The 19,609-nt window shown below is 47.2% G+C and overlaps 1 protein-coding gene across 13 annotated transcripts in view; it reads right to left on the bottom strand.

The window, feature by feature from the left end:
* ADGRB1 (adhesion G protein-coupled receptor B1) overlaps nucleotides 1-19,609 on the bottom strand; it is a 288,288-nt gene that overhangs the window by 150,044 nt on the left and 118,635 nt on the right. For 10 of the 13 annotated variants that reach the window (XM_054514932.1, XM_036404287.2, XM_054514939.1 and 7 more), the window contains exons 3-4: nucleotides 11,436-11,594; nucleotides 3,398-3,505 (exon numbers count right to left, since the gene is read on the bottom strand). The exons of 1 other annotated variant lie outside the window; for it this stretch is intronic. In XM_054514932.1, the coding sequence (XP_054370907.1) occupies nucleotides 3,398-3,505; nucleotides 11,436-11,594 (267 nt within the window). The remainder of the gene's footprint in view (nucleotides 1-3,397; nucleotides 3,506-11,435; nucleotides 11,595-19,609) is intronic. 2 more of the 13 variants (XM_054514950.1, XM_054514952.1) reach the window with 2 other exon arrangements.

Here is a 19,609-nt window from a genome sequence, read left to right as displayed (position 1 = left end):
AAATCTCCTCAATTATGGTCCCTCACATTGCATGAATCCCTAGCTTTTAAACCCATAATACAGTTTATTTTCTAAGTGCTGGTGACTCCCTTGGGCTTGGTGTCATTCTGAACCAAGCAATTCATCTCAATCCACTGGGACATTACATCCAGCCTAGTCTGAAGCCTTGCACAAATTTAACTAATTTTCAAACCAAGCAAGACCCAGCTTTGAGACACTCTCAGGCATGAGACAAATTCATTCTCTACTTGAGAGAAACACAATAGTGTCCATCATCAAAACTACGAGTGAGAAGAATTTCTGCACTCCTCTGGGTCAAATGGCAGCAAATGGAAGTTACTGAGTAAAGTATATTGCAATTATTCATCCCAGAAGTGGATTCTGACTCTGGTTTTTGAGATAATGGCAAGATGGCAACCATGCTCATTGGGTTTGAAAGCTGCCTAGTCCAGCTCAGTGCTGTTTTGTAATTCAACCTGCCAGAGATTATAGAATCATGGAATGGTTTGGGCTACTAGGAATCTTAGAGGTAACTTATTTCAACCCCCTGCCATGGGCAAGGACACCACCCACTATCCCAGGTTTCGCCAAACCCCATCCAACCTGGCCTTGAACACTTCCAGGATTTGGCTTCTTTGGACAATCTCTGCCAGGGTCTCACCACTCTCATAATGAAGATTTTTGTTCTAATATTGAATTTAATTCTACCCTCTTCAGCTTAAATCCATTGCCCCTTGTCCTGTCACTCCATGCCCTTGTCCCAAGTCCCTCTCCAGTTCTCTTGGAGAATCTTTAGGCACTGGAAGGGGCTTTAAGTTCTCCCCAGAGCTTTTGCTTCTCCAGGCTGAACACCCTGAAGTCTTTCAGCCTGTGTGAATTTCATAGCAGAGTGGCTCCAAATTTCCTTTGTCCCCAGAGGAGAAGAGGCCAAGCCCTGCCTAGCATCATCACCAGTGCTTGAAGGCAGCTATCTCAGCAGGGCTGACTTCTGGTTAGTCTTGTGATGCCCCAGAGTAGCTTGGGGATTAACAGGAATGTCCCAAAGGATTTTTCAGGGCTCTCTACCCCACTTGAAGTGGGAAGATGGCCCTTGCTGCTCTCACAGATCCAGGCGCAGCAGATGGAGAGGGTCCAGCAGGTGCTGCAGAATGAGACACGCTGGGTGCTAATCCACAGGGATTTGGCACTGCAATCCAGGATCATTCCAGCTCCTGGCTGCAGTGTCCCCATCAGTGCCTGCAGCTGCTCCATGACTCCTCTTCCCTCAGCACTAATGGAGCAGCACATCCCTGCCACCCCTCTGCCAGGAGCCCTTTCAGTCTGGGGGTCTGTCAGTCTGACATCTCCCCATGTGCCTCTCTGCTCACATCCTGCTGCTGGCAGAGTCCTCCTGAGACAGGAGAGCCCATGCCAGGGACCTGCTGGGCTGGATCTGGCTCCTGTGCTGTTGCTGGGAGAGGCACGTGGGCAGCCAGCCCCAGACACAGCCCTGCCACAGCCTGGAGGCCAACAGGACCTGGGAACCAGGAATGTGAAGGGCTGGCAGGAGAAAATACTGCTCTTCAGCTGGCCAAGGCCATCCCCTCATCCTTGTGAGATGGCATCAGCTGATTTCTGTATTTCATCTTTTTCCAGGTCTTGAGCAGTTGTGAAATGTCTCATTCCCTACCATCTGTGCCCAAAGGGAAGTTGTGAGCTTTGCTTCTGCCTCCTCAGCTAAAAAATCCCCTCTAATCCCTTTGTGGACTGTACCCTCCATGTCCACATCTCCTCCATCCTGATTTCCTTCCAGCCTGGGACAGCCACAGGGATGTGGGAAGCTTGCAGCAGGACAATGCACATCTCCCAGCCCATGCTGCCCTCAGGGATGCCACAGCCCAAGCCAGCCATGCTACAGCGGTGGCCACAATGGCAGGGAGGTGACAGAGACGTCACTGAGCCCAGCTCCAGCATCCAGATGCACGGCAGAAGAAATGCCAAACTGTAAACCTGATGGCTGAGTTACAGGCTGGAACAGGAGCTCTGGGGAAGCACCTGGACCAGGCAGAGTAGGAACAACAGGGGCCTGCCTTGAAATGCCTTCCCTTCGTTTGGACAGAGATTAAGCTCAGCTTTTCCACGTTGTAGCAGTGCAAAAGTCCTCCCTCTCCTGCAGGTTTTACCAGACTCCAGGGATCCATCCTGCAGGGCAGTGGAACTGCTCTCAGTGGAGGGGGCAGAGTCTGTGCAGGGTAGAGAGGACATTGAGGCTGACCCCTGCTCTCTGTTGAAAACCACAACCCCAAGAAGTCACCCCCAGGTACTCCACACCACACAGACTCCTGATGCTGCACAGTGGCAAAGTCCTCCTGGGCTGGCTGGAGCACAGGTAACCCACACCAGAATATGATCCTCTCTCCCTTCTAATCAAATCATCTCTCTGAAACCTTTCTAGAGCACAAAATGCTGGCATGGTCACTGGGCAGTGATTTTTAACCTCTGGCCAGGTTTAGCACTCTGTGCTTTGCCTGAGACCCCTGATGTGTTGAGATCCTGCCACGACGCAAAGGCATGAAGGGAGAGCACAAAACCTTTGCAGACTGAATCACAGAATCACAGATGTTTTGGGTTGGGTTGGGTTGGAAGGAACCTTAAAGATCATCTACTTCCAACACCCCTGCCATGGGCAGGGACAGCTTCCACTAGATCAAGTTGCCCAAACCCCCATCCAACCTGGCCTTGAACACTTCCAGGGATGGGGCAGATCAGATCTGGCAGAGATCTAGGTCAAATTCATCCCCATCTTCCCAGATCATGCTGTCTGATATTACTACACATTATTCCCCTTCTGTGGCAGAAGGGTGGAAGGTCCTGCTGCAGAACCTACTGGAGACAAGTCCTTGCACATCACTAAAGACCCAGGGACAGAGGAAACCAATCCTGCTCTGTCCCCACCAAGCCCTGCTCACCCTCTCTCACAGCCAATGGGAAGGCATGACATGGACATCAGCAAAGGGGCTGCATTGCACCAAGGTCAGCTTTGGCTTCATGAACCATGTGTGCTTGGATAATTCAGACAAAGCAGTGACTCAGAAGAAGGCAGGGTGATGGCAAAACATTCTGTGGGGATGGATGGTCTTGCCAGGGCTTTGTGTCTGTCCCTTTTTGCCTTCTCTGGCCCATGGTGACGACACAAAACCCCGCGAGGTGATGGAATGGGAACACAGGGGGCGATGACCACTGGTTCAGCACGTGACAACACGGGGGGAGCGTCCCCCACACTGACCTGGGGGGAAGGAGATGGTTTGGGGAGGGGGGGAATCATTGAAACAGTGCAGAGAGCCCAGCCCAGCTGGGCAGTGCAGTGAGTGGAGCAGTGTCCCAGCTCCAGAGGCCACTGTGGGAGGTCAGAGCTTACCTATTTGAGGTGCAGGGTACCCGTAGTGCTGCAGTTCGTCAGGGTCCTCTCGCTTTCTGTTATCTGTGGACCTCAGCGATTGGCTTCTGGAATTATAGCGTCCATTGGCTATGGCAAGGTAATGGGTCATGTAAATACACCTCGGTTCACTCTGCAAGATCTTTCACTACAAAGGTTACACGCGTTAACAACAGCCACCTGCCACGTTCCCCTGACGTGACCACCTGCTTTCCAACCCCAGCACCCCTGGCCACCAGTTTTCCCTGAGGTTTCAGCGCCAAACCAGCCTGAAAGACTCGGGCTGGTTGGTGGTTCAACCCCTTCTTTTTGAGTGAGGCTTGGGACCATGCAGAGTATGATCCCCTATGTCTGGTCGTTAATCAATTTCAGTGGTTTTCTAGGGTGTCTGCACTCCTTGCTGCACTTGTGGAGGATTCATCCTCTTCAGACATGCTGGCACTGAATCCTACCATCCCTAGTGGTGTTTTGAGATTTGTGGTGGCAGCTGGCAGGGTGGTTTTGGTGGGAAATTCTGCCTTGCAACCAGCACCTGCCTAGATATGCCCTGTAGAGGAGCCAGGAAACGCTGAGTGCAGCAGGCAGGTGAGGGCAGGTGGAAAGGAAAGGGATATCTCAATAGGAAGTCTCCTTCATAGACTCTACCCTCCCACCAGCAACAAGGACAGATGAAAGTCTGGTTTCAGCAGAGTACCAGCAGAGCAATAACTGGGAACTTTTCCTTCTCAGTGAGAGACAAGCTCCTGACCCTCATGCCCTACTGAAAATCTCCCAGTGGAGCCCATGGTGTGAAGTTCAGAAGGTAAACAATGCATCCACAGTAAATCAAAGGCATTTAACTGTTCCTTCCAAGCCCACGCTCTGCCAGCTTTTCATTTTCATCCTGCGTGATCAGCCCTGAACTGGCTGGAGGGAAAACTAAAATTTCTGTTGTCTGTACTACTGGACATGCTGTAACCCTGATACATTCCCTTCCTACAAAGAGAGAAACAACCCAGCAACAACAACCAAATCCCATCTACCAAGAGTGCCTGCTGTAAATTAGGAGAGCTCAGCTGACTCCACAGGAGTCACACAGAATAGCAGAGAGCAGAGCTGAGCCCGGATAATCTGTGATCTGGCAGCCAATTTGTTTCCAAACAGCAAGTACCAGACAGAAGATCTTTTCCCCCAAGGAGGCAAAACAGTCAGACATCTTTTCAAGAAGTATGAACTGCCAAGGGTTGAAATAGTGACAAATTGATCCCGGAACCCTGAGAAAATTAATAAAGGTTAATGAAGCTTCAGTGTGGTGGCAGGAGTCTTTATTGCCATCCAAAAAGGGAAAGCAGAGGAGGCAGAGGAATGATTCAGAGAGTCCCTGCCAGGACCCAGGCTTTATATTCAGCAGTTTGGATCATGGGAGAGTTTGTGAAATTGTATTATTTACCATCACAGTTGCCTGAAAGCAGAACTTGAGGAGTCTAGGAATTGTCACACGGACTCCTCCAAATGTTCCCAGCACCAGCTGGCTTCTGGCTGGAGGGGACGGGATGGGGCAGTCACCCACCTGCCATCCTCTAGGGAAAGATACCCACAGCCTGAAATCAGGACCACAAACATCCTGAAATCTGCAAACACCTTGTTTTTGCCTGGCTCCTTCCTGGAATAGAGAGGTTTCAAACCCTTTGCTTTTAATAGCTAAAAATCATGGGACTTTCCTGTGGGAGATTCAGTTCAAAAAAGAAAAAAAACTCTAAGTAGTTTTCCAATACTCATTTTTTCGAGTTTGTTAGGAGAAAACTTATTCCCATATTTGGAACTTATCACATCCCCACCACCCATTCCTGGTTATACCCACACACTTTCATCTGCTCCAAATTAAGTCCTCTCCGTGAAATCTCACAAACCACAAGAACACACAAAATCTCCATCTGCATCACATCCCCATGGGCTTCCCACAGACTTATTTAGGCTGGGAGGAGAAAGTGGGGCTGGGCATCAAGGAGTAGATGTGTGGAGCTTGGATGGCTTTGTCACCTGCCCAGAGCAAGGAAGGTGACAGGGAAAACCTGGGATTGAATATCCCAGAAGCAGTCAGTGTTCACAGATGGACAGAGACATAGGAAGCAGCACATAGGGAGATAAAAGAGCAAAAAAGAAGTTTTAATTGCAAGTCTAACACCCTGAACCTCATCTCACCAATTATTTGGGCCCCTGTGTCGCTGACATCTCCTAATGACATACCCCAGTCTTGAAGGACTGAGTGATTTCCTTTGCTCCTTGACAGGTATGTCAAGGCTGCACTGTTATTTCTCATGCTAATTAAAGCCAATCAGGCCTAGAGGCTAAATGAGTGACCCTTCCAGCTTCCCCCAAGCTTTCCCTCCACTGCTGCAGGAAGCCTTCCTCCCCTCTGGAAAAGGATGTGCGGAGAAGCAAGTTTGTCTCCATTTAACACAGAGCACTGCTGAGATTTAACCTGGAGAGATGCACAAACCAATCCTGGTTCCAAACAGAGCAGGGAGACACCAGGTTCCTTCAGAACATGGGGAAGGTGGTGCAAGTGCTGCCTTGCTGTGGGCACCTGAACTTTATGGGGTGGAGGTCAAAACCTAAAGGCAGTGGGGACCTGGTTGGATTTCAGCAGCCTTTTTCCCACAGCAGGGTCAGTGGAGAGGAGTAATTCCAGGATTAATAGAATACCCAGATCCAATTTGCATCCTAGCTGGGTAAATGCAGTGAAAATGGCACGAAAAACCCAAGCACTTTTCCAATGCCAACAGGAGGAATAGAGGGATAATAGGATAATGCTCTTGGAACCAAACAGGGATGTTTCAACTTCAAGCAGAGGCAAGTACATGAGATTTTGAAAAAAAAAACCCCACAGCTCAAGTGTGGATGTGGAGGATGATCAGTGCTGGCAGAAGTGGGAATAGGAAGCAGGTGACCAACACTTCTAATGAGAACATGCCATGTGTCAGACACCAACTTGCAACACAACCCAGGGAAAAATAAAATGAAGGGAGAGACTTTGAAGTGCTGTGGGCCAAGGTTTTAACATCCAAACATGTGTCACCACAGCTACACACTCTGTACTCATCCCCCAAACAGGAGAGGCAAAGCAAATAGCAGGATCATGAAAATTATTCAGGCAAGGTGGGATGGTGGGAATGAGGGGATGAACCAGAGCAAAAAGTGGAATGGGATTATTAAAAAAATACCCAAAATATTGAAATGAACCTCTGTGCAGTAAAACTGAAAGGAAATGTGGTGACTATGGAGGTTTTGGAGCATCTACCAGCTGCTAAAGAGTAAAACTGAAAAGTACAGAATTACTAACAACCCCTAAACCCCAAAACGTGGATGGAGAAGAGGGAGATTTTGGAGGCCACTGAATATACTGCAATTACACCCAAAGCATTTCAATTTGAATATGTGAAATTTGTGAAAACATCACTGGGGGAGTTGCTGTGACTCTCAGATGTGAAATGCCTGAACTACCAGCAAAAAAGAGGGCAGGGCAAAGTCTCTGCAGCAGCAGCAGGTACCTACAGGAGCTCCTCCAGCTTGCAGTGAGTTCTAGCCTGGCCTGCAGGGAATGAAGATGCTCCCACACATGCCCAGGATATTTCAGTTCCGTGGTTGCAGCAAAAAAAATAAAAAATTAATGAGAATCAGGGGCGGCAGAGACTGAGACTGAGGCTCAGCCTTGGGAATGTCACGTGGAACATGAATTCCTTCACACCACTAACAGCTGAAGGGCTACATCCTGAACCTGCTGGAAGCTGAAAATCCAGCCTGGAACACCAGGACTGTGCCAGGGTCACCGTCCTGCACCTGACATCAGGATGTGGTCACCCCTTTCCCAGCCATGGGAGCTGCGGCTTCCCAATCTGCATATCCATAGATGTCAGGGATGGTTCTGTGCAGCCCCTGCCAGATGGGATGGCAGGATTTCAGCTGGCTCCTCTGCTGGTTTTCCTTCCCCAGGAATAAATGCAGGCTGCCCACATCTCTGATTGTTCTTACATCTCTCCAGCACTGCTGAATTCTGACGCCGGGGTCAGGTCTGTGACGTTTCCCCTCTGGTTTGGATGTTGTCCACCCTTGTGAGGACCCTCTGCCTGCCAGGTTGTGAGCAAACCCAGTACCTTGCAGCCAAAAAGAGCCACTGGAGCACATCCCTTTCCATCCACAGCGGGTGGACCTGGGAAATTCCTCTGCAAGCTCCCACCACAGTTGGGTTGGCATTTTTTTCCTTCTCTCTATAAAAGAGCAGCTCCTGCCCAAATCCAACAGAGGGAGGAAATCTCTGCTGTCTGTGCTGGAGAGGAGGATATCACCAAGTCCTTGACCAAGGCAAAACCTTTGTGTTTTCCTTGAGCTGCCACAAATAAAGGCTCTGCCTAAGCCAAGCTGCTGTTACCAGACAGTTTCCTTCCCAAACTGGGATGAGTCTTCAATAGAGTTTTTCCTCTGCATTCACAGCTTTCGTTTTTGCCCATGGAAAACTTACCTGGCTCACTTCCTGTTGGGCTTGGGTGTGTATCCCTGGGGAAATTTAGCCAGAAGATCATCAAGCAAGAGACTCCATCACATGAAACAGCAGAGATGGTGGCCCAAACGAGTGGGAAAACACAAAGACCACATAGAAATGGTACCTGTGGAGTCATTCAGCCAGCCCTGTGCACTAATTTTAACCTCTGTGGCTTCCAGGCAACGTGTTCAGACTCAGCTCTTGGGGCCCAGGTGTCTGCACCCACATTTTGGTGACCAGGCTGGCACAAATCACAGCTCTTGGAAAAACTGAGAGGTTTCTACTATCAACCCCACTCCTTCATGCTGAGACCTGCTGAAGGCCCACCTGGGGGCAGCTCTGGAAGAGGAAAAGGGCAGGACCTGGGCGAGATCCACCTTGGGGAAGAGCTCTGTGACAAGACAGCTTTGGAACGTTTGCCACGGCCTGGCGAAATAAAACGACCAACTAAACCCTCAAAGATGTTCCACAAAAGTTCCTCTCAGCAGCTCCAGGGAGATGAGTGTCATCACTCTGAGAACCTGCCCCAGAGGCAGGAGATCCAATTAAACAGCTAAAACACTCCTGCTAATCACTCATCAGCTTCTGAGCCATTTTGGCAGAAGTGGGAGAGGAGAGGTGAAAGAAAAAATATGGGTTTATCCTTGTTTCGAAGGTGGAGGGGGATATCTGTGTTATTCTAACCCAACTTGCTTGGCTAGCAATTTCTCAGTGGACAAGTTTTAATTTACCTCCACAGCAAAGAGGAACATATCAGGGCACTCATCCCTGTTTTGTTCTGCTGTTTTTTCAGGATTACAGATGGCTCTTTGTTCAAGGAAAATATGTTCTCCTGCTTTTTTTCCATACTAGAAAATTAAGATCTCAGCTATTCCACAATAGCTGAGTACCAACCTGGAGAGCTGGTCAGGTATTATACAAGTTGCTTAAATGCTGAACAATTGAAGATAAAGTTGTTCTCCTGGCCAGTTCCTCTTTTTTTATTTTTTATATTTTTCTTCATTTTATTCTTTTAATTAAGAAGAGAAATAATTAGAATCTATTTAACTGCAGCTTATAATGAACACTTAGAATAATAACAGTTCCAGGGAAAGAACGAACATTCTACTCATCCCTAACAAATCTATGAGCAAAAGTCAATATGAAAATAACAGTGACACATTTAAAACAGGATTTCTATTCTACTTTCAAATCCTCTTAGGTTTTGGTGCAAATCAAAGTAAAGAGAAGGAAAAGATACGTGCAAGAAAATTAAAAACCCTTCTTGGGTCAAAAGTGCATCTCTTTGGGCAAAGGCAGCAGGGGACAGATTCACTGAGAGGCAAGTTCAGAGCCAAGTGAACATTTTTGATACAAAGAGACACAGATTTATCTTGAAGTAGGACACAGACCTCAATATGTGCATGGAGAAGTCATCTGGAAAGATTTATTGCTCACATATCCCCCCAAACCCTTTCCAGCACGAAAACATCAAAATGGGGCTCAGCATTTTGTCTGCAAAGAGGGTCTTGGGACAATTAATCAGAATTAATTTATTTCATTGGAATAAATCAGTTTTTGCTGCCCAACTCTGCGTGTGTATTCTCCTTCCAAACTAGGACTTCCCACTTAGCTTAAAATTCCTTCTTTCCTAATAACCAGAGCTGAACTAATCTCATTGCAGTTTGGAGGAGGAATTGGCTGGGAATGCAATGGAAAAAGGACAGGAAGACAAGTGAAGTAATTTATTGAATCATAGCCCCTTCAGGTTTTTTTGCACTTAGTATTGACCTTGCTGATTGTTGTGTTCCAGGAAAAGTGAAGTAAATAATGAGTAAAAACTGATTAATTCTTCACTGCTGCACTCCATGCCATGGAAATCCAACCCAGCCTCCATGGTTCTCCTTGCCACCACAACCTCAGGAGATCTAACATGAAGAAGAACCAAAGTTTTGCTTCTGGGGAAGATCAAGGGAAGATGTTATGCCCCCTGCTCAGTGCTGATAAGGCTGGCCCTGGAAAACAGGATCTTCCCCCTCTCACCACATCAAGAGGCCTGCAGAAGAATCAAACAGGTCCCATGGACAGCTTGGAAGATGATTAGGGATGAGGAAGGATGTCCTGCAAAGAGAATCTGGGGAACTGGTTCCCCCCTAGTTTATCCAGCATAGGAGGGACACATTAAGGAGGGTTTTGTCTGCTGTCCCATGTGTTCCCATGGTCAAAGAGTGACCAGCCCTGCAGATCCCCCTGTCCCAGTCCCAGTGCCATCTCTTCCTTCACACATTGCTCACCAAGACTGCTGTGGCCCTTCCTCCAACTCCACTCAGGCACACCCCCACCCCACAGCTGGACTTCTGACTTTTTCAGGACCAGCTTCCAGGTCCTTGCATTCCTACTCTCCCTGCCACAAGCCACAGCTGAGCCATGACTACAAAGTCACCACCAAGCACGGGGGACAGGGATTAAATATCCCTAGTGTGGGCAAAGCTCAGAGGGAATTTAGCAATTGTGAGCCAAGGAGATGGAATTCAATATACCAGGTTTCATTAAAAAAAAATCTAAGCCTAATTGCAGCATATTTTAAATTTATGGAAATGTTAAAAAATACATGAAATCATTTTAGCCCTTATTAGAGGAATATATTTATGTCCCTTTATTTGAACTTCCCCCTTATCAGGAGATACTTCCCAGCCTTTGAAGACAGTTGAACTTTCCTTAGCTATTTGACTAGTCAGAGGAGTTATTCAAACATTCTCTACTCTGAATTTGAAATAAAAAGAAGGGAATAATTATAACCAGCCATTTGCTTGCATTTATTGGGCTGAGCTGTGTCTGCAATTGGCTTTGTGTCTTCATCCCCCTCTCAACACAGCTTAAAGCAACAGAAGAACTGGGGATGAAAATGCTGAAGGTTCACCAGCTCAACCCATCAGTATCTGACTGGTGTGGGCACTCTGTGCCCTGTTCTCTGGAGAAGAGGACCTGGAAGGAGGATGCATTACAGTGGGGCACACACCAAAGCCTTTGCATCACTCAATCCCTGTCAAACAGCCAGATCTTTCTCTTCATCTTATCACCAGGGGCTTCCATTTGTGAAAGAAAGGGGCAGGGTCACTGCTCTTGAACTAAACCAAGAAGAAGCAAGATTAACACCTCTCACAGCTTTAATTATTTGGGAAAACTTAAAAAAAAAAAAAATGCCTGTAAGGACATGGCACCAGGATAAGAAAACCTGATGTAAGCCTGCTCACGGATTCCTATAAATTCTTTGGGCTGAAGGCCTGGAAGGTGCAGGAAGACTGTGCCAGCACGTGTGCGTGTGCATGCGAGACAGGCAGGGACACGGGCAGGGCCATGCACAGCCAAATCCACACATTCCCCTGGGCTCCCTGCTCCAACACAGCCCTGGGGCAGCTTCCCCAAGCCTCTGCAGCACCCTCCATCCTCGATGGGGATGAAGCCATCCTCCTCCTCCTCCTCCCGGGAGCCGCGCGTGCAAGGGAACATGCCTCCACTTACTATTGCAAGCCTTCCTATTGCACAGCCGTCCTTCCTCCAGCACTCCCTCGCAGGCCAGGCCCTCGTTGGGAAGGGGCTTGCAGGAGCGCATGCGGGTCTGCAGGCCGCCCCCGCAGTCCTTGGTGCAGTCGCCCCAAGCCGACCAGGAGTTCCAACCACCTGGGCAAGATCCAGAAAAGCCCCGTCAGCCTCCGAGAGAGCCCAGAGCCTGCCGTGTTCCAGCTGCCAAGACTCAAAACTGGGGTGTGAAAAGTCTGAAAATACGGCTCTACGTACGTATTTACTGTATGTATTTTGATGTGTTGATTAGTAGTGCTGTATTAACATTTTAATAATATGATAAATGTAGCCTTGTAGTTAAAAGGTAACTTTTGTAGTTAAAATAAGAACTATGTTGTCACAGACATGTTTTATGAAAAATCCTTTCCTTAGGATTTTTTCTCCTGAGGAGCTGAGAGGCCTCAGGAATAAAATGTAAACAATGATTATCTGCAGCTGTGGAATGCAACAGGTGGATCTGTGATTGGTCTCATGTGATTGTTTCTAATTAATGGCCAATCACAGTCCAGCTGTCTGGACTGTCTCAGTCAGTCACAAGCCTTTGTTATTCATTCTTTCCTTTTCTATTCTTAGCTAGCCTTCTGATGAAATCCTTTCTTCTATTATTTTAGTATAGTTTCAATATAATATATATCATAAAATATTAAATCAAGCCTTCTGAAACATGGAGTCAACATTCTCATCTCTTCCCTCATCCTAAGACCCCTGTGAACACCTTCACACTGTGTAAGTGGAATATTTTTTTTATGAAAGAAAAGAGGCACTCGCACCAGACAGCAGCCACAAGACACCTAAATCTTTCAGAGAAAAGGAATTTATTGCTCTCTTATCAGAAGAAACTGAATTCTTCCTGCCTAGCTAAAGATCGAAGGTGCCTTAGGATTAGGAGGAAGAAGTTGATGATGACCAGACTGAATCCTTGTTTGAATGGAATTTATGCATCATGTAAGACGTGCATGAATATTCAACAGGCTATTGCTCTTAAGGGCTAATCCTCTGTTAATGGGTGCTCTTTTTCGGGCTGGTGCTGCCCAGAAAAAGGTACCAGGATGTCCTTAACTCTTTGTCTCTATTGTCTCATATTGTCCTCATTCAAAATGTCCAAATTATTATTACTCTAATTGTATTACTATTTTTATAACCGTTTTATTACAATTAAACTTTTAAAATTTTAAAAAAAACAAGTGATTGGTGTTTTTTACATGGGGTGTCTCTAAAAGTGGTGGGATTGGAAACTGCAGGGTAGCCCAGTGTCCTGGGCTGACTATTGTGAGAGTCTGTCTGAATTTTCCCTCATCTGCCTCATGATCATCATTTGGGGACCACTGAAGAGAAGATCCCCCTGTCTAGCCCTGTAGGAGAAAGTCACATGCCAAAGGCCCTGAGACCTGAGAGCACAGTGCTAAGTTATTGTTCTCACAAGTGTTGTTTGCTGTATGCTACACTGAGCCCAAAGAAGGGGGCACCATGCCCTTTTTGCAACAATAGCCTTAGAAGGTGTCCCACCTCTCGGCCTGGCTGGACTTCTCCTGAGTTCTGGGTGGTCTCCCACAGAAAACCCTCACCTGTTTTACAACCACCGTGACAGACAGACTGAGATGTAAGAAGCCTCTCCATAAGGACTGAGACATGAAACCCCCATGTGAAAAGGCCCCTCTCCTCCTTCCACGGACTGGGACTGAAACCCCCAACCCAGGGGAGGTGTGTGGGGGAGGCAAGCTGACCAAAGCGAGATGTTTGTCTGAGATGTTGTGACCACTGGACCAGGAAAACAATGGCTCTAGTTTACTGCTGAGAACATGGACTACCTGTTACATCTATTCCTTATTGTATCTGTTTCCCCTCCCTCACAATTTTCAATAGAATTATCATAATAAAAACCTCTAAGTTAGCTAGAGATTTTGAGATCTCCCTGATATAACAGGCGGATCCTCAACTGGACTGGACCAAAGGACTTCATCTCTACATTTGGTAGCTATTTCCGCCCCCCCCCCTCTTTTTTTTTCTCTATCTTTTTCTCTCCCTTAATCTCTCTATCGCATTTTGCTGTGGTCATTCAATAAAGGTGCATTTGTTTTAATTATCATTGCAAACCCCCTTGTACTGTATCGGTTCTTTTTGCACCCTGAGATCAAATCCACGAACCATCACAAACCCTGTTCGTAAGGATGGATTGTGACGCTATATGATGCTTTTATCCCCAATAATCTTGTTCTGTTTATGCTGAATAATAAGTTTTCCACCTTTAAGACTTGTTCCAAGAGTTAAGGGGGAGAGAAGAAGTGCACAGTTTGTTTTCAGACACTACACTCACTCCTCCACATTCCTGCTCCTGGACTGCATTGTCTGCAGAATGACAGACAGCAGGACAGAGCTCTCCTTTGTTTTAGTTAGTTTTAGCTAGCAGAAGCAAAGAAGTTTCCTGCACTGTGGGGTTTGTTTCCCTTTTCTTTGGAGCTGTTTAAACCTGCTCTGGCCTGAACACCAGAAGAGCACCTGTGGCCCACCAGGCCGGGCCTGAGCCACGGCATTTCCAGCACTGGAGGGGAGACTTTCTGAGTTTGTCATCTCTTTTGGAGCAGCAAGGGGTTTTATTGTTTAATATTGTTTAGGTTTTATTGGTTTATAAACAGGTTTTTTTCCACTTTTCTCCAAGGAGGTATTTTTCTCCTGGAACAGCTGGTGGGAGGGGCCAATTGAATCTGCTTTCCAAGAGGAGCCCCTCTGGGGGGCTCTCTCCAAAATTTACCCTGAACCAGGACACCCAGGAAGTCAAGAAGGGAAAGGGAGAAGCCTTGCCTGACTTTACATTGACTTATCTTCAGTTATTTCTGTTTCTAGAGTTTAAGAAGTGTTTGGACAATGCCTTCAGGCACATGGTGGGGTTCTTGGGGCTGCCCTGTGCAGAGCCAGGAGTTGGACTTTAGTGATCCTTGGGGATCCCTTCCACCTCAGGATATTCTGATTCCAACTAGTGCTGCCCTTCCTGTGCTTACTGTGGAAAACAGCTCCCCTCTGACAAGACCCTCTGTCCGTTTTTGTGTCCTGTTGGCTTCCAACCCCAGAAGACACAAGCAAAAACCACTTCAAGGTACAAACCCACCATCAGTGAGGTAGTGCCTCCTCCTTCTGCCACCACACAAACACACAATGTGAAGACAAGGAAGGTGAGAGGGTATAAGGTTCTACCACTCATATTTCCCCCAAAAAAGACATTTCCTTTCCCCACACTGCAGACCCCAGCAGCCACAGAGAGGCACAGCTCTCAAGGACAGCTTTGGTGGGGGAATAACATGGGAATGGCATTCTCCTCCAGCACCCTTTGTAGAACCCACAGGGAGCAAGATGAAGGTGTATTTTTGGCTCCTCTCCCAGGCCATGCTCAGTGCTGCTGTCAGCAACGCTCAGCTTTCCCCACAACAATCTACAGCTCTGAAAACTGATGGATCCACCAAACCACCTGGCTGCAAGGATGAGCCTGCTACTAAAGGGAAATTCTGAGCCTCTGCAGACTTCTCTACCACTGTGTCTTTCCAGCTTCCTGCCAAAAGCAACTGGGCTGGGTGGAACGTCCATAAATGCTGATGGGCAGGATGGACTGTGAAGACTATCTGAATCTGGCTGGCCTCCCACAGTCCAAACACCTGCGGGGAGCACAGCAAGGCTGAGTTTTGGGTTGTAAAAGTCAGCAGGGGGTTATCCAGTCCTTTCAGGTGATGGATAAGCTGTCACATCCCTCAGTGGTCAGTTCCCTCCCCATAGGCCACATGCAGCAATCTAAAATCTGCTGAAATAAGCCCTGGCTTCACTGTTCTGCTCCATCATTTGTCCACCTCATGGGGAGGAGCAGAGGTGGCCCTTCAGCCCAGAGGTGGCCACTTTCACATGGCTGCTTTTCCTGCTGTGAATTCTCTCATTACCCACAGCTACCCTTGGAGATGTTTCAGGTCCAGGGAATTCAGCTCTGTGCTGTGCTCAGGCACAGATAAGGATAACGAGCTAAAGATGCAGGGTTTTTTGAAGACAGGAGACACTGGGAAAATTCTTGTTTTTAAAATAAAAATGAAATAACCCACCCTTCCCTCTTTTTCTTTTTCCCCCCTTGCCAACAGCCAGAGAATTCAGAGATGCAGATGATGCACTTCAGCTGACTCAGACTCACTGAATTGCTATTTATGAGATTGTGGCTGTACTCTGAGCTCTGGGCTCTGCTGGTCCCTACACACCCTATACAGGACACCAGCCCTGTCTGGAAAAAAAGAGCCCAATTAGATGCCAGATCAGAATTTAGGGTTATTATCAGCACCCTCTTGCACAGGGATGGGCAAACACTTGTCCACCTCCACAGCAAAAACCTGTCAGTTCATGCTCTGCTACCTCCAGCCTGGTTGTAGTTTAACTTTTCCCTGCAAGACAAAGTGAAAATAAACACAGGCTCAGCAACATTTCCACTGCTGATGTCCATGGAAGCTGCTCAGATATTTAATCATGAGAATAACATGGAAAAATGGAGCAGGAAGGCAATGGAGGGCAGTGAACTTGCCAGCAAAGTACCCAGAGATCCTGGCAGCAGCGTGGAGGATGGAGTTGTTACTGGCACAAAACAAATTCTTGACCTTGAAGAAGACTGTCTTTCCCTCAAAGGTCACTTTCTGTGCTGGTCACTTTTCTAAACAGCATGGGAATACAAGCTTGTCTTCCATTTCCTTATGGAAGACAGATTGTGTTTCCTTTGTAAGTGTAATGGGAGGTATCCTGATGCCAGGCTCGAGCTGATCAATAGGATATCTGTAACCAGATACCTTTAGGAGTTAATCAGCTCCTGGCTTGCCCTTTTCAGGATGTGTGTCTTCCATCTCACTCCCTTGCAGATTAGGAGTGAGGCTGGGGAAAGGAGAAAGCAGCTTCACATAAGCCTTGGCTTGAATTGTGATTTATTTGGGATGCTTTTTGTTGAGACAAAATGCATAATTGCTCCAGTGTCTTTAGAAGTTATTTTATATTGTGTTTGTAAGCAAAATATGGGCCCAGACTCACTGGCTGTCATGGTGCTCCCAGTTTGATGATGGATTATTCAAACAGTTCTGCATTTTGGGATATGACCCATTATGGCACTGATCCCCTAAAATACACAGAGAAATTAATGTTGTCTGGTCTCATTACATGAAAGAGGGAAGGATAACGAAGGTGCCAATCTTTGATTTCTTAAATCACAGAATCACAGAATCATGGAATGGTTTGAGCTAGAAGGGACCTCAGAGATAATTTTGTTTCACCCCCCTGCCATGGGCAGGGACACCTTCCACCAGCTCAGGTTGCTCCAAGCCCCATCCAACCTGGCCTTGGGCACTTCCAGGGATGGGACAGCCACAGCTTCTCTGGAAAACCTTTGCCAGGACCTCACCACCCTCACAAAGAAGAATTTCTTCTTGATTTCCAAGCCAACCCTCTTTTCTTTCCGTTTGAAGCCATTCCCCCTTGTCCTCTCACCCCAGGCCTTTGTAAATGTTTTCTCTCCATGTTTCTTGTAGGCTTCCTTTAGGTACTGGAAAGCCACAATTAGGTAACCCTAAAGCTTCTTTTCTCCAGGTTGAACAATCCAAATTCTCTCAGCTTTCCCTCACAGCAGAGCTGCTCCATCCCTCTGATCCCCTTGGTGCCTTCTCTGGACTCCTCCAACATCTCCAGGTCCTTCCTGTGCTGGGCCCCCAGGGCTGGAGGCAGCACTGCAGGTGGGGTCTCACCTGAGCAGAGCAGGGCAGAGGGGGTAACTCTTACTCTGCTTATCCTCAGCAATGGGAGAACCAGGCAAAATGAGATAAAAACCCTCATGATCTCAAATCCTTAACTGGAATGAGATCAGTTTATGAGGTTGAGCTCAGATAACTTCCTTCCTCTCCTTACTCCTCAGTTTCCATCCCATTTGTGAGTGCTAAAGAGGAGCTAGAGAACTACCAGGGAACTTAGTAAATCAACCCAGGCATTTACAGCCAAGACAAAGGTATTCTCCACTTTATGGAGCAGTCCTTTTTTATCATCAGGTTGTACCATGGTCCTGACAAATTAAATGCTGCATGTTATTTATCTTGTTTATTGGCTGTCAGATAAACCTTTTGAAATCCTCCTTCTTTTCCTGGGTCTAGTCCTTCACTGCTTCAAGTGATTTATCTTTTTTAGTGGAGCTGTAAACAAGTGGTTAAGAGTCTATTATATGAAGTTATTTCTATCCCACATTTCAAGGGGGAAAATGCTGTGCCATGAGGAAAACACAGGGTTCTTGTGCCCACTGCTGCATCTGGCTTCTGGAAAGGAGTGTCTGAGGAGCTGGGGGGGCTCAGCCTGGAGAAAAAGGCTGAAGGGAGACCTCATCTCTCCCTACAACTCCCTGACAGGAGCTTGTAGTGAGGTGGGTGTCAGCCAAGTAACAAGTGATGGGATGAAACAGCCTCAAGATGTGTCAGGGGGAGTTTTAGATTATTTATTTGGAAAAATTTCTTCACAGAAAGGATTGTTAAGCACTGTAACAGGCTGCCCAGGGAAGAGGTGAGGTCACCATCCCCGTGAGTGTTCAGACAAGGTGTGGATGTGGCACTTGAGGACACGGTGGTGGTGAACATGATGGTTGGGCTTGGTGATCTTTTCCAACCTGAATGATTCCATGGCTCTATGAAAAGAATGACCTGCAAAGGCTGTGGAATGATCTACAATCGCTGTGGTGTCACACAGATGCTTTCAGCACAATGCAGGAGATGCAGAAGGGATGCAAGTGTGATGTGATCCCTGCAGAGGCTGCACAGCTGCCCCATCCCTCAGTCCATCCCTCAGTCTCTGCTGGCTGAGCTCACACAGCCCCCACAGACTCCCCACTCTCTATAAAATGTTCATGCCTACTTGCCCACCACACAATCCCTTGCTCTGCCCTTTCTTCCATTTTGAGCATGAGGCTGGATGTTGTTTTTGATGCTGGGAAGAGGGGAATGCACATGAAATGCAGTGCAGGCTCGCTCTGAAGTTAATGGGACCCTTTGCAGGCAGCTCTTGCTACCCCTGGAGTCCTGTTCCATGAGCTCTCAGCAAACTGCTGCTCCTGCTGATAGATGCGGGTTGAGTTGCCATCTGTCCTTAATCCACAAATAATGAGGCTGCTGCAACTGCTCTATGCAGGATTTTGCTTTTCAAAGGCACAGAACCCTCCAAAAGTCACACACCCAACCTGTTCCCACTTTGTGATGTTTTTCTCAGGTATGGCCTCGTAGAACCACAGAGTTCTCTCACTTTGCCCTTTATCCCCCTAAACTGGAGAAGCTGTGGCTCATGCCTCCAGCTCCGGAGGTTCCCATCACAACCAGCAGCTGTCACCTTGATCACACAGCCAGGTTTAACTTGTATTTTTTATTTTTGGGGAGCAGCCCAAGCTCCTAGAATGTGTTTTAACGAAGGTGGCTGTTGCATCTGAGGCTCGTGGCTGGTCTGAGTGCCTGTCATTCAGGGAGGCCTTTAATCCAGTTTCCAAAGAGTTTTTTGATCCTCCTCAGTCAGTTCTTATCATGACCATGGACTAAAACAAATTACTTTTCATGCAAGGCTGACCCAATGCATTTTAATTCTCTGGTTAAATGGAGAAAATTCCAAGGTGGTTTACATCAACCAGCAAGCTCATATTTGGCATTTCTCATTCTGAATCTTAAGCAGAGTTTGCAAAAGAATGGGTCTTTCCTACTGCAAATTAACTGAGAGGGCTCCACTTAGACACCTCGTCCAAACACCCTTGATCTTCAGGAAGATGAGCATCTCAATCCAGAGTTTATCTTCACAGCTGACAGCTGCAATGTGTCTCAGATGACAGTCACTCAGTCATGCCTTTTAATTTAACAGCAATCCCTTAAATTAGATGGCAGTGACAACAGCAAAAACTAAAGAATCTACACAAGACAATCAATAAAGCAAAAGGGGTTTTGCTGATACTCCACATCCACCTCTGATTTTGCTTTTTTGGATTTAGCCTCTCACTGACCCCAGCTGAAGACACATCTTGTTGGCAGCTGTCTCCAACTCGGTAGGTCAGGGCATTTTGTGTCTGAAAAACATGTCCAGACTGCAAAAACACCACCACA

Source organism: Molothrus ater, chromosome 1 (genome assembly GCF_012460135.2).
Source record: "Molothrus ater isolate BHLD 08-10-18 breed brown headed cowbird chromosome 1, BPBGC_Mater_1.1, whole genome shotgun sequence".
Lineage (NCBI taxonomy): Eukaryota > Metazoa > Chordata > Aves > Passeriformes > Icteridae > Molothrus > Molothrus ater.
The sequence above is the reverse complement of the archived record's forward strand: the minus strand, read 5'-3'. Positions and strand labels throughout refer to the sequence as shown.